At 41.0% G+C, this 14,535-nt stretch overlaps 1 protein-coding gene across 1 annotated transcript in view; it reads right to left on the bottom strand.

Moving 5' to 3' along the window:
* Positions 1 to 5,921: 5,921 nt before the first annotated feature.
* LOC121390454 (tumor necrosis factor receptor superfamily member 11B-like) overlaps positions 5,922 to 14,535 on the bottom strand; it is a 30,425-nt gene continuing 21,811 nt past the window's right edge. Inside the window, exons 4-6 of the mRNA XM_041522273.1 lie at positions 13,299 to 13,496; positions 11,801 to 11,889; positions 5,922 to 6,770 (exon numbers count right to left, since the gene is read on the bottom strand). Of these exons, the coding sequence (XP_041378207.1) occupies positions 6,756 to 6,770; positions 11,801 to 11,889; positions 13,299 to 13,496 (302 nt within the window). The 3' untranslated portion in view covers positions 5,922 to 6,755. The remainder of the gene's footprint in view (positions 6,771 to 11,800; positions 11,890 to 13,298; positions 13,497 to 14,535) is intronic.

Here is a 14,535-nt window from a genome sequence, read left to right as displayed (position 1 = left end):
GGAGCGAGATATAGCCCAATGGACCCACCCACAAACAGGATAGCACATAACATGGCCATTGATACATCAGTCATGGTGCACTGACTGGAGCGAGATATAGCCCAATGGACCCACCCACAAACAGGATAGCACATAACATGGCCATTGATACATCAGTCATGGTGCACTGACTGGAGCGAGATATAGCCCAATGGACCCACCCACAAACAGGATAGCACATAACATGGCCATTGATACATCAGTCATGGTGCACTGACTGGAGCGAGATATAGCCCAATGGACCCACCCACAAACAGGATAGCACATAACATGGCCATTGATACATCAGTCATGGTGCACTGACTGGAGCGAGATATAGCCCAATGGACCCACCCACAAACAGGATAGCACATAACATGGCCATTGATACATCAGTCGTGGTGCACTGACTGGAGCGAGATATAGCCCAATGGACCCACCCACAAACAGGATAGCACATAACATGGCCATTGATACATCAGTCATGGTGCACTGACTGGAGCGAGATATAGCCCAATGGACCCACCCACAAACAGGATAGCACATAACATGGCCATTGATACATCAGTCATGGTGCACTGACTGGAGCGAGATATAGCCCAATGGACCCACCCACAAACAGGATAGCACATAACATGGCCATTGATACATCAGTCATGGTGCACTGACTGGAGCGAGATATAGCCCAATGGACCCACCCACAAACAGGATAGCACATAACATGGCCATTGATACATCAGTCATGGTGCACTGACTGGAGCGAGATATAGCCCAATGGACCCACCCACAAACAGGATAGCACATAACATGGCCATTGATACATCAGTCATGGTGCACTGACTGGAGCGAGATATAGCCCAATGGACCCACCCACAAACAGGATAGCACATAACATGGCCATTGATACATCAGTCATGGTGCACTGACTGGAGCGAGATATAGCCCAATGGACCCACCCACAAACAGGATAGCACATAACATGGCCATTGATACATCAGTCATGGTGCACTGACTGGAGCGAGATATAGCCCAATGGACCCACCCACAAACAGGATAGCACATAACATGGCCATTGATACATCAGTCATGGTGCACTGACTGGAGCGAGATATAGCCCAATGGACCCACCCACAAACAGGATAGCACATAACATGGCCATTGATACATCAGTCATGGTGCACTGACTGGAGCGAGATATAGCCCAATGGACCCACCCACAAACAGGATAGCACATAACATGGCCATTGATACATCAGTCATGGTGCACTGACTGGAGCGAGATATAGCCCAATGGACCCACCCACAAACAGGATAGCACATAACATGGCCATTGATACATCAGTCATGGTGCACTGACTGGAGCGAGATATAGCCCAATGGACCCACCCACAAACAGGATAGCACATAACATGGCCATTGATACATCAGTCATGGTGCACTGACTGGAGCGAGATATAGCCCAATGGACCCACCCACAAACAGGATAGCACATAACATGGCCATTGATACATCAGTCATGGTGCACTGACTGGAGCGAGATATAGCCCAATGGACCCACCCACAAACAGGATAGCACATAACATGGCCATTGATACATCAGTCATGGTGCACTGACTGGAGCGAGATATAGCCCAATGGACCCACCCACAAACAGGATAGCACATAACATGGCCATTGATACATCAGTCGTGGTGCACTGACTGGAGCGAGATATAGCCCAATGGACCCACCCACAAACAGGATAGCACATAACATGGCCATTGATACATCAGTCATGGTGCACTGACTGGAGCGAGATATAGCCCAATGGACCCACCCACAAACAGGATAGCACATAACATGGCCATTGATACATCAGTCATGGTGCACTGACTGGAGCGAGATATAGCCCAATGGACCCACCCACAAACAGGATAGCACATAACATGGCCATTGATAATACACATCAGTCATGGTGCACTGACTCAGTCATGGTGCACTGGTGCTGGAGCGAGATATAGCCCAATGGACCCACCCACAAACAGGATAGCACATAACATGGCCATTGATACATCAGTCATGGTGCACTGACTGGAGCGAGATATAGCCCAATGGACCCACCCACAAACAGGATAGCACATAACATGGCCATTGATACATCAGTCATATAGCCCAATGGACCCACCCACAAACAGGATAGCACATAACATGGCCATTGATACATCAGTCATGGTGCACTGACTGGAGCGAGATATAGCCCAATGGACCCACCCACAAACAGGATAGCACATAACATGGCCATTGATACATCAGTCATGGTGCACTGACTGGAGCGAGATATAGCCCAATGGACCCACCCACAAACAGGATAGCACATAACATGGCCATTGATACATCAGTCATGGTGCACTGACTGGAGCGAGATATAGCCCAATGGACCCACCCACAAACAGGATAGCACATAACATGGCCATTGATACATCAGTCGTGGTGCACTGACTGGAGCGAGATATAGCCCAATGGACCCACAAACAGGATAGCACATAACATGGCCATTGATACATCAGTCGTGGTGCACTGACTGGAGCGAGATATAGCCCATGGACCCACCCACAAACAGGATAGCACATAACATGATTGATACATCAGTCGTGGTGCACTGACTGGAGCGAGATATAGCCCAATGGACCCACCCACAAGATGTGTGTAACTACTAGACAAGATAGGTATAGAAACCACCGACTACTGGCTGGACCCATCACCATCACACAGTTTGATGTGTGTAACTGACTAGACAAGACCGGTATAGAAACCACCGACTACTGGTTGGACCCATCACCATCACACAGTTTGATGTGTGTAACTACTAGACAAGAGCGAGATATAGAAACCAGGATAGCGACTAGTGGTTGGACCCATCATACATCAGTCGTGGTGCACAGAGCGAGATTGATGTGTGTAACTACTAGACAAGACCGGTATAGAAATCACCGACTACTGGCTGGACCCATCACCATCACATAGTTTGATGTGTGTAACTACTAGACAAGACCGGTATAGAAATCACCGACTACTGGTTGGACCCATCACCATCATACATCAGTTTGATGTGTGTAACTACTAGACAAGACCGGTATAATGAACCCACCGACTACTGGTTGGACCCATCACATGGCACACAGTTTGATGTGTGTAACTACTAGACAAGACCGGTATAATGGAACCACCGACTACTGGTTGGACCCATCACCATCACACAGTTTGATGTGTGTAACTACTAGACAAGACCGGTATAGCCCAATCACCGACTAGTGGTTGGACCCATCACCATCACACAGTTTGATGTGTGTAACTACTAGACAAGACCCAATAGAAACCACCGACTAGTGGTTGGACCCATCACCATCACACAGTTTGATGTGTGTAACTACTAGACAAGACCGGTATAGAAACCACCGACTACTGGTTGGACCCATCACCATCACACAGTTTGATGTGTGTAACTACTAGACAAGACCGGTATAGAAACCACCGACTACTGGCTGGACCCATCACCATCACACAGTTTGATGTGTGTAACTACTAGACAAGACCGGTATAGAAACCACCGACTACTGGCTGGACCCATCACCATCACACAGTTTGATGTGTGTAACTACTAGACAAGACCGGTATAGAAACCACCGACTACTGGTTGGACCCATCACCATCACACAGTTTGATGTGTGTAACTACTAGACAAGACCGGTATAGAAACCACCGACTAGTGGTTGGACCCATCACCATCACACAGTTTGATGTGTGTAACTACTAGACAAGACCGGTATAGAAACCACCGACTACTGGCTGGACCCATCACCATCACACAGTTTGATGTGTGTAACTACTAGACAAGACCGGTATAGAAACCACCGACTACTGGCTGGACCCATCACCATCACACAGTTTGATGTGTGTAACTACTAGACAAGACCGGTATAGAAACCACCGACTACTGGTTGGACCCATCACCATCACACAGTTTGATGTGTGTAACTACTAGACAAGACCGGTATAGAAACCACCGACTAGTGGTTGGACCCATCACCATCACACAGTTTGATGTGTGTAACTACTAGACAAGACCGGTATAGAAATCACCGACTACTGGCTGGACCCATCACCATCACATAGTTTGATGTGTGTAACTACTAGACAAGACCGGTATAGAAATCACCGACTACTGGTTGGACCCATCACCATCACACAGTTTGATGTGTGTAACTACTAGACAAGACCGGTATAGAAACCACCGACTACTGGTTGGACCCATCACCATCACACAGTTTGATGTGTGTAACTACTAGACAAGACCGGTATAGAAACCACCGACTACTGGTTGGACCCATCACCATCACACAGTTTGATGTGTGTAACTACTAGACAAGACCGGTATAGAAACCACCGACTAGTGGTTGGACCCATCACCATCACACAGTTTGATGTGTGTAACTACTAGACAAGACCGGTATAGAAATCACCGACTACTGGCTGGACCCATCACCATCACATAGTTTGATGTGTGTAACTACTAGACAAGACCGGTATAGAAATCACCGACTACTGGTTGGACCCATCACCATCACACAGTTTGATGTGTGTAACTACTAGACAAGACCGGTATAGAAACCACCGACTACTGGTTGGACCCATCACCATCACACAGTTTGATGTGTGTAACTACTAGACAAGACCGGTATAGAAACCACCGACTACTGGTTGGACCCATCACCATCACACAGTTTGATGTGTGTAACTACTAGACAAGACCGGTATAGAAATCACCGACTACTGGTTGGACCCATCACCATCACACAGTTTGATGTGTGTAACTACTAGACAAGACCGGTATAGAAACCACTGACTACTGGTTGGACCCATCACCATCACACAGTTTGATGTGTGTAACTACTAGACAAGACCGGTATAGAAACCACCGACTACTGGTTGGACCCATCACCATCACACAGTTTGATGTGTGTAACTACTAGACAAGACCGGTATAGAAACCACCGACTACTGGTTGGACCCATCACCATCACACAGTTTGATGTGTGTAACTACTAGACAAGACCGGTATAGAAATCACCGACTACTGGTTGGACCCATCACCATCACACAGTTTGATGTGTGTAACTACTAGACAAGACCGGTATAGAAACCACCGACTAGTGGTTGGACCCATCACCATCACACAGTTTGATGTGTGTAACTACTAGACAAGACCGGTATAGAAACCACCGACTAGTGGTTGGACCCATCACCATCACACAGTTTGATGTGTGTAACTACTAGACAAGACCGGTATAGAAATCACCGACTAGTGGTTGGACCCATCACCATCACATAGTTTGATGTGTGTAACTACTAGACAAGACCGGTATAGAAACCACCGACTAGTGGTTGGACCCATCACCATCACATAGTTTGATGTGTGTAACTACTAGACAAGACCGGTATAGAAACCACCGACTAGTGGTTGGACCCATCACCATCACACAGTTTGATGTGTGTAACTACTAGACAAGACCGGTAATGTCTGGTCAACAACCTCTCAATACATTAATCTACAACTATTCAAAGCTTTCTGCCAGGAAATAATTTGAGGGTACTTAATAAAAACAAAACGGATCATAAGTGACATTACCGGCCTCTGTGGCGCAGTGGTTAAGCCATCTGTCGTAAGGCTGGTAGGTACAGGGTTCCCAACCCGGTACCGTCTCCCACCCGGAACGAGTTTTAATGACTTCATGGGTAGGTGTAAGACCACTACACCCTCTTCTTTATAACTAACCACTAACAATTAACAACTAACCCACTGTCCTGCAGACAGCCCTGATAACTGAGGTGTGTGCCCAGGACAGTGTGCTTGAACCTTAATTGGAAAATAAGCTGAAATGAAATGAAAAATAAGTGACATTACTAGGTGGTTATGGGTTTGAAATCTTTTGAAATTTGACACTGCAGTTCCCTGATTGTAATCTCTCTAAAAGTTATAAAAATGTATCCATATTTGTTCACGATTGTAGGATGTGTAATTGTGCCCTCTGGCAGAAACCATGCATTCTGGTGTCTCACATGTTTATACACTCAGTCCAGAGGGAAAGAAGAGGAATATACACATTTAACAACATCAGAACATTTAAAACTACAGCCGTTTGCTGTCTAACATAATTACAAGCCATACCCCAGACAAGCGCAAGCGAGAGAAAATGAGATGAATAAAATTATCAAAAAGCAACAATATGTAAGTCCATACTAATATTAAAGCTGTAAAATTAAAATTGTAAAAAAGTGTTCTGTTGTAAATGACAACCAACTGTACAGAGTATTCATCTCCACACATGTTCTCATTCTCTCTGTTCACCTGGCACACACAACCAGCTTTTCTGCAATGAGAAGCAACATCCCCTAACGGCTATCAACATTTCATTGACAGCCGGTTTTAGCATAGAAAATATTTGTAGTTGGTCATTATTGTACACAAGCATTTCTTACTGCTAGATTCACATGCTGCTGAACTCCAAAGTAAATAAATTCATCACATCACATCAAGTTGACTGTTTTGGCAATTTAAATAACTGTAGCTGACTTTATGAAGAGGTGTGGAAGAAAGTGAATGGTTGTGTGTGACTTAAACATCAGAATTACAGATCATGTATAACAAACACACCGGGTATTTTTAACACACTTGTAGCAGCATCAGTTCTATAAATTCTTCATCTGTATACTCTCTGAAATACACAAAAACATTACAATTAAAAATAGTTAGTTAGTTTTGTTTAACAACACCACTAGAGCACATTGATTTATAAATCATCAACTACTGGATGTCAAACATTTGCTCATTTTGACATATATTCTTAGAGAAAAAACCTGCTACATTTTTTCATTAGTAGCAAGGGATCTTTTATATCCACATATCCACAAGCGTAGGAAGGTGCCAAAAAGTGTGTGTGTGTGTGGGGGGGGGGGGGGGGGGGGGGGGGGCACACTTTTACACTATTATAAAGTAAATATAAAGCAAAATATCTGAAAAGTGTGGGGCACATGCCCCCCGCCACTTCCTACGCCAGAACACATACCACAGACAGGATAGCACATACCATAGCCTTTGATATACCAGACAATTGGACAAGTGAAAATTAGGGTAAATAAATATTTCCACCAACAGTAAATTTGCATCCAAGTTGCAGGAGAACATATTCAATTCAGGGGAGGGACAGGACGTAGCCCAGTGGTAAAGCACTCGCTTGATGTGCTGTCGGTTTGGGATCGATCTACATCAGTGGGCCCATTGGGCTATTTCTCATTCTAGCCAGTGCACCACAACTGGTATATCAAAGGCCGTGGTATGTACTATCCTGTCTGTGGGATGGTGCTACTAATGAAAAAATGTAGCAGGTTTCCTCTCCATGACTGTCAAAAGTGACCGTATGTTTGACATCCAATAGCCGATGATTAAAAAATCAATGTGCTCCAGTGGTGTTGTTAAACAAAACTAACTCAATTCAGGGGTATAGAGGAGCAGGGGTATACAGGAGCAGGGGCTGCTGCATCTCCCAGAGTTTTCTTAGAAATGTTATTATTTTTACCTTTGTATACTGATACAAAAAACATCATTATGTGATAGAAATGGATTCTTTTGGTTATGTAATGTATTTCATATTATTAATGTATATATTTAATATTAATAATGTAGAAATATATATATATATACACACCACACCACCATTTGTTGTTATGTTATTACTTATTGTAGCAGATTAATATACATAGTCCAGTTTAGGAAACAGTTCTTCATTAAAAACATTTTAATACAAAATAATGAAATGCCTTTTGAAATAATTTCTTTGATGATTACAAATAGGCTAACCTTCATGGTATTTAAGTAACTCATTGGTTTGAAGTTACTTGTTAAATTTAGTTCTAACTGATAATAACTGTGCAACATGAGCTGATGCTCTGGCATGAGGGCGGCTAACTGAAAATATTCATGGTTAACCTACATGTATATGTTGATTTTTTTTCTTCACAAATGTTGTGGTCATTTGTGGGACTGGTAATCCGTAGGTTAGGACACATTTCCCAAGTTTTGCAATTCCGATTACTATTGCTATAAACTTCCTTCACCGACATAATGTTGACATTCAGCTGACCGATATGTACACACTCCACACATTTTTTATTTACTGTTACACAGGGTGTATACTACCAAATCAAATCCCATAGACGACAATAGTAGTGTATGTGGCTAAAACTCCTACCTGCAGCGTATCAATCTACATAAACGCCACAGATATAAATACTACCACCCCTCACCCTTAAAGTGAATCCTGCTCATTTCTGAGATAACGGGTATGGTCTATGACTACCCTAGTTCCGCACAACTTGACACAGTGGTACATGTACTAGATGAAATAAAATTGCATATTTTTTTTTACCCATATGAAACTATTTTGTGTTTTTACAACCAACACACTCACATTTATCACCAAAGGACTTGTGGTGTTCACTTGTCTATCAAAAGTTGGGGGCACCTCGAACTTTGACCCAGCCCGAAGTTATTTGGTTTAGTAGCATCAGATACATATCTAAGGACTACACAGATAATGAGAGAAAACCCGCTGCTGCCACGTAATGGGCATCTCTTTCTGATTACCAGCAAGGGATCCATGATATGCCAAAGACAGGATAGTACACACTGCATTGACTGGAATAAGAAATAACCCAGTGCGTTTACAAACAGAAACTGATTCGAGATTGATCATGCACTGAGTGAGCACTTTACCAATATGGGCTATGTATGTCCCACCCATTATTGAAAAAGAAGCACCATTGTCGACTTATTTCAATGCCTGACAGGGTGGACATGAGTATTCACTTGAAAAGTTATCAGTCATAGGATCAAACCCTTTTGATGGATTAACCTATTTTACAGTTTTTTTCCAATTCCAATTAATGTTCCATGATTGTGTGATGTTTATGGGGTAGGCCTACTGCTCAGGTAACCAAGTGTCGATAAGAAAACAATGTTTAAGAACACATTATGGAATTGTATGGTGGTGTTGTGATGTACCTGGAAGGTGAACACATCAAGGAATTGTATGTTGGTGTTGTAATGTACCTAGAAGGTGAACACATCAAGGAATTGTATGTTGGTGTTGTGATGTACCTGGAAGGTGAACACATGAAGGAATTGTATGTTGGTGTTGTGATGTACCTAGAAGGTGAACACATCAAGGAATTGTATGTTGGTGTTGTGATGTACCTGGAAGGTGAACACATGAAGGAATTGGATGGTGGTGTTGTGATGTACCTGGAAGGTGAACACATCAAGGAATTGTATGTTGGTGTTGTAATGTACCTGGAAGGTGAACACATCAAGGAATTGTATGTTGGTGTTGTAATGTACCTGGAATATGAACATATCAAGGAATTGTATGTTGGTGTTGTAATGTACCTGGAATATGAACATATCAAGGAATTGTATGTTGGTGTTGTAATGTACCCGGAAGGTGAACACATCAAGGAATTGTATGTTGGTGTTGTAATGTACCCGGAATATGAACATATCAAGGAATTGTATGGTGGTGTTGTAATGTACCTGGAATATGAACATATCAAGGAATTGTATGGTGGTGTTGTAATGTACCTGGAATATGAACATATCAAGGAATTGTATGGTGGTGTTGTAATGTACCTGGAATATGAACACATTAAGGAATTGTATGGTGGTGTTGTAATGTACCCGGAAGGTGAACACACTAAGGAATTGTATGTTGGTGTTGTAATGTACCTGGAATATGAACATATCAAGGAATTGTATGGTGGTGTTGTAATGTACCTGGAAGGTGAACACATTAAGGAATTGTATGTTGGTGTTGTAATGTACCTGGAATATGAACATATCAAGGAATTGTATGGTGGTGTTGTAATGTACCTGGAAGGTGAACACATGAAGGAATTGTATGTTGGTGTTGTAATGTACCCAGACCTGTCAACCTTTAGTCAAGAGAAAGCAGGAGGTGTGTGTTGAAAAAGCAGGAGATTTTGTCAAAAAGCAGGAGATTTTTTAAATTCACACAATTTAACCCAAAATCGCAAGATTTAAAAAAAACATTATTACAATAAGTTATATGAATACTATATAATGTCATATATACTCTTTTTTTTTTTAAAGTTTAAATATTATTATGATTTAATACATATTTAAAAAAATAATAATATTTTATCCAAAAATGTTAAGAACATGAACAAGAAATAAAAAGTTTAATTAATACATTTACGGTATTACACTTACAGCCTTTTTTGGTGCCGACAGGTTGCGTTACATTATCATTTGTGGTTAGTGTACCCAAGTACCAAAGACAAATTTATATAAATCTTATAAATTAATATTCATTTTTACTATAATGAGGAACGGTGGCGTGGTACTTCACAAGTTCCGAGTAAATGATACAAGAACACGTATAATGATGCAATAAACATTGTATTTTCATTAATCATAAGTGAAACCTCATTACGGACATCGTGTGAAATATACCGGAATTATACCCATTTCCGTGAGTAACTTTATGTCAATGTCAAACACAATTTCTTTTAATTGTACAAAAATAATTTCTTGAAGAGTACCCTTATAACCAACATTTTACTGCACAAACATACAAAATTAACTGACACAAGTATGTTTATACAGCTAATTGGTCTTTTCGTTGTCTTGCTGTGACATGTGACTGTAACATGCATCGTGTGTATCGCTGTCAACTCGGAGTCTGGCAGTTCAGATTCGTCATAGTTGCATTATGTAATCCAGTGGGAAGACATTTTACAATTCAGAGGTATTATTAGAACTAAATTGGATAGTTTTTAGTTTTTTTATGCAACACTGAATGTCAATACACAGCCTGTTGAATTAGCGGCAACACGCTTCGTAGCCATTACGATGACAACAAACATTATAATAACACGTCATTTTATAAACTCCATGTGTGCTTAATAACTTATACATTTTTGGTTTAACAATATAAATAGGCTATCCCACAATTCTCACTTCGGCAAAGGTTAAACAGTCGGGACAATTCGGCCTGTTACATTCTCAGAAAACGAAAGTAGTCGACATTTTCCGAATGAGTTACTTCCCGTATGTTATTTTGACAAACGAGGATCGATTTTTTTTTTATGCTTACAAAAATGTCATTTAACAGGAGAAACTGTCTCAGAGATTTGATCAAATACCGGGAGACTCCCGCGGAATCCGGGAGGATTGACAGGTCTGAATGTACCTGGAAGGTGAACACATCAAGGAATTGTATGTTGGTGTTGTAATGTACCTGGAAGGTGAACACATGAAGGAATTGTATGTTGGTGTTGTAATGTACCTGGAAGGTGAACACATCAAGGAATTGTATGTTGGTGTTGTAATGTACCTGGAAGGTGAACACATCAAGGAATTGTATGTTATGTTGTAATGTACCTGGAAGGTGAACACATCAAGGAATTGTATGTTGGTGTTGTAATGTACCTGGAAGGTGAACACATCAAGGAATTGTATGTTGGTGTTGTAATGTACCTGGAAGGTGAACACATCAAGGAATTGTATGTTGGTGTTGTAATGTACCTGGAAGGTGAACACATCAAGGAATTGTATGTTGGTGTTGTAATGTACCTGGAAGATGAACACATCAAGAAATTGTATGGTGGTGTTGTAATGTACCTGGAAGGTGAACACATTAAGGAATTGTATGTTGGTGTTGTAATGTACCTGGAAGATGGCGTTCATGACCAGAAGAAACAAGATGGCCACAAGGCAAGAGGAAGACAATCGTTGTCCGTGACTCGTCTTACTGTCACCTACAAACAGAAACAAATGTGTCCAGTGTCAATCTATTATCCTCATGGTTTACATAGAGGATTCATCACGAGCGTTTTTTAATATGAAAATGAAAAATATCTACTAAGTATTTGTCAAGGCTCTGCAATTAACTGGACGAGATGGATATTTTACATATTAAAAATACACAAATACCAAATTCTATTTATCCTATAACACTTCTAAAATAACATTTTCATTCGATATTTAGCAAATCATAGTTCTAAAGTCGCAGGGTTTCACATGACGCAGAAATCCTGCGTATCTGACGCAACATTTACCTAAAATACTCCTAAATAAAATCTGGTTGACGCAAAAGATTTCCCATGTCAATAAATTTTACATTCATTTTTTTTTTTAATACATAAAAACCTAATGACTAATTCAATTAAATTTCAATTTAATTTATTGCACAATACCAAACAAACTGGTGTCAGCAAACAAATAGAAAAAAAAGAAAAACATACAGCATCAACGAAGTTCAATATGAAAACAGCCGAATAGTTTAACTGGTTCCCAACCTTATTAATACGTTTAACGTAATTTAAGTGTTTAAACCAGTGTGTCTCATGTAGTATGCCAGACTGTCTAAATTTAGGTCATCGCGACAATGTCGAATACGCGGTCTTTATACGAATATCAGTCATGAGGTTTTTTTTGTGTTTTTGCTGTCAGTGACATAAACTGCTGTCGGTTGGGGGCGTCACCGATGGCACTTTTGTGCCACCGAATAATAATTACTGCCATCGGTAAAGCTCCTCACCGACGGAAAAATGTATAAACGTGTATGAACATTATCTGCCAGTATTTAACAAGGGCGTTTGGTTCCTTGTTGGAGTTAATGGGCATTTAGTTAGTACCTCGCGATGGAACTATATTTAGTCGTGACGTAGGCATTGTTGTGCTTCGAGCGACATCTACCGGTGACATCAGAATACTAACTTTCAAAATTATTTCAAGCAATTGGGACATGGGGATTCCCATGGTATTTATCGATATAAAACCTGCTTTTTCACTCCATTTGATAAAAACGTGATCTAAGTGTGTTACAGGTTTGTAGATTAACCAAATTATAATTTATTTTCGCTGGATGGAACTAGGGCGTGCGGCTTTAAGTTCAAGCCCTGAATAATTATTACTACTATTCACTTCATCTTTGTCAGGGAACATTTTGTTTTCAAAATCTTCATTAGTGATATTTCCAGTCCATTGAAAATTGATTAGCAACTACTGTTTAATGTTTTAAAATTGTGTAGCTATCTTTGAAACTTGCCTAGTGAATCGCGATGTGATTCTGAACAAAATGTTCACATTTTATAATACTAATAATAATGGGGTTTTTATTTTAATTATTACTACTATTCACGTCATCAAGATTGGGTATTTTCACCTTTCAAACATGACGTGTAATTCGGCAGGACATGGCAGTCAGAAACCTGTACGGCGTCTCCTTGGTGACACACCGTGCACTCCATACACATGTTGTTTCTCGGCACCACGGACACTTTACACCTCCTGGGACGTGCTGTCTCGTTGTCTGGGTCCGACCTCTTCGGAGAGTCCGTCACACTCTTCTGGTCCTTGGTGTCTAAATGTCATTAAGGATCGTTGGTTATTTGTTTTACATTCATCAGGGTATGAACAAACTTGTGTTGCTACGGCTGGACCAATGGGTTGACATTATATAGTAATGAATGTAACAGAAATTTAATTATTAACAATTATAAATTGAACAGCCAATCTCAGCGCCCCATCCAAAAATTAATGTCTTGGATGAATAACAATTTGTAAGTATTTATTATCACAAATAACACATTTAAAATTTAATAGTGTAGACATAACAACGGCTACCGTATTGGAATTTGCCAACAATTTCGCTACTGTCACTTGCTTGGCTGACCGGTTACGTGAGGGAACATCGACCAGCGTGCACCGCTGTAGTCCAAACAGATACGCACATTTACACTGCTAACAGATCTCAGAGATCAAAACTGACCAATCGTGATGAAGATAACATACATGGATAATATAATCGCGGCCATGTTGAGCAATCTGGATTGCTGGGTTGGTATTAAACCCGAACTTCTGGTGTGAAATGTAGCAAATTTTGACAAAACCTGGACCATAATCGGACAGCACAAAAATCCGTAATTCCAGATAAATCTGGAGGATTCTCATCTATGCTTCGGGAATGGGACCCAGAAGTGGAAAACATAACATGTTCCTTCACTACAGGCGAGCAACCCCTGCAATTAAGGAAAGTCCACGGCAAAAAACAACCTGAATGTAATCCAAGGTAAAAGGGTGTTGTGGTGAATTAAAACTCCACGGCATTGTCGATTGGCATTGGCATTGGCAGTTGCAAGGGTGGGCGAGTAGAAATCACAGGGGCTATTTAAATGATACAGGTCCCACTGGCATTAATCGTAACCCTCCCAGTGACCTCTAGGCTGCTAGTGTTTCTAGGTCAGTGGAAATATCAATTAAATAGACGATAATAAACGAGTTACCCGTTATTATAAAATTTATGTCCCAAGTAAAATCATTCTCAGTTTTCACAAGTTTTAGCGAGTCACCAATGAAAATTATTTCAAGATTGACATAAAGTTGTTAATAACTGGTACTGA

This window comes from Gigantopelta aegis, chromosome 15, assembly GCF_016097555.1.
Source record: "Gigantopelta aegis isolate Gae_Host chromosome 15, Gae_host_genome, whole genome shotgun sequence".
Lineage (NCBI taxonomy): Eukaryota > Metazoa > Mollusca > Gastropoda > Neomphalida > Peltospiridae > Gigantopelta > Gigantopelta aegis.
This window is presented reverse-complemented; position numbering and strand designations above follow the sequence as displayed.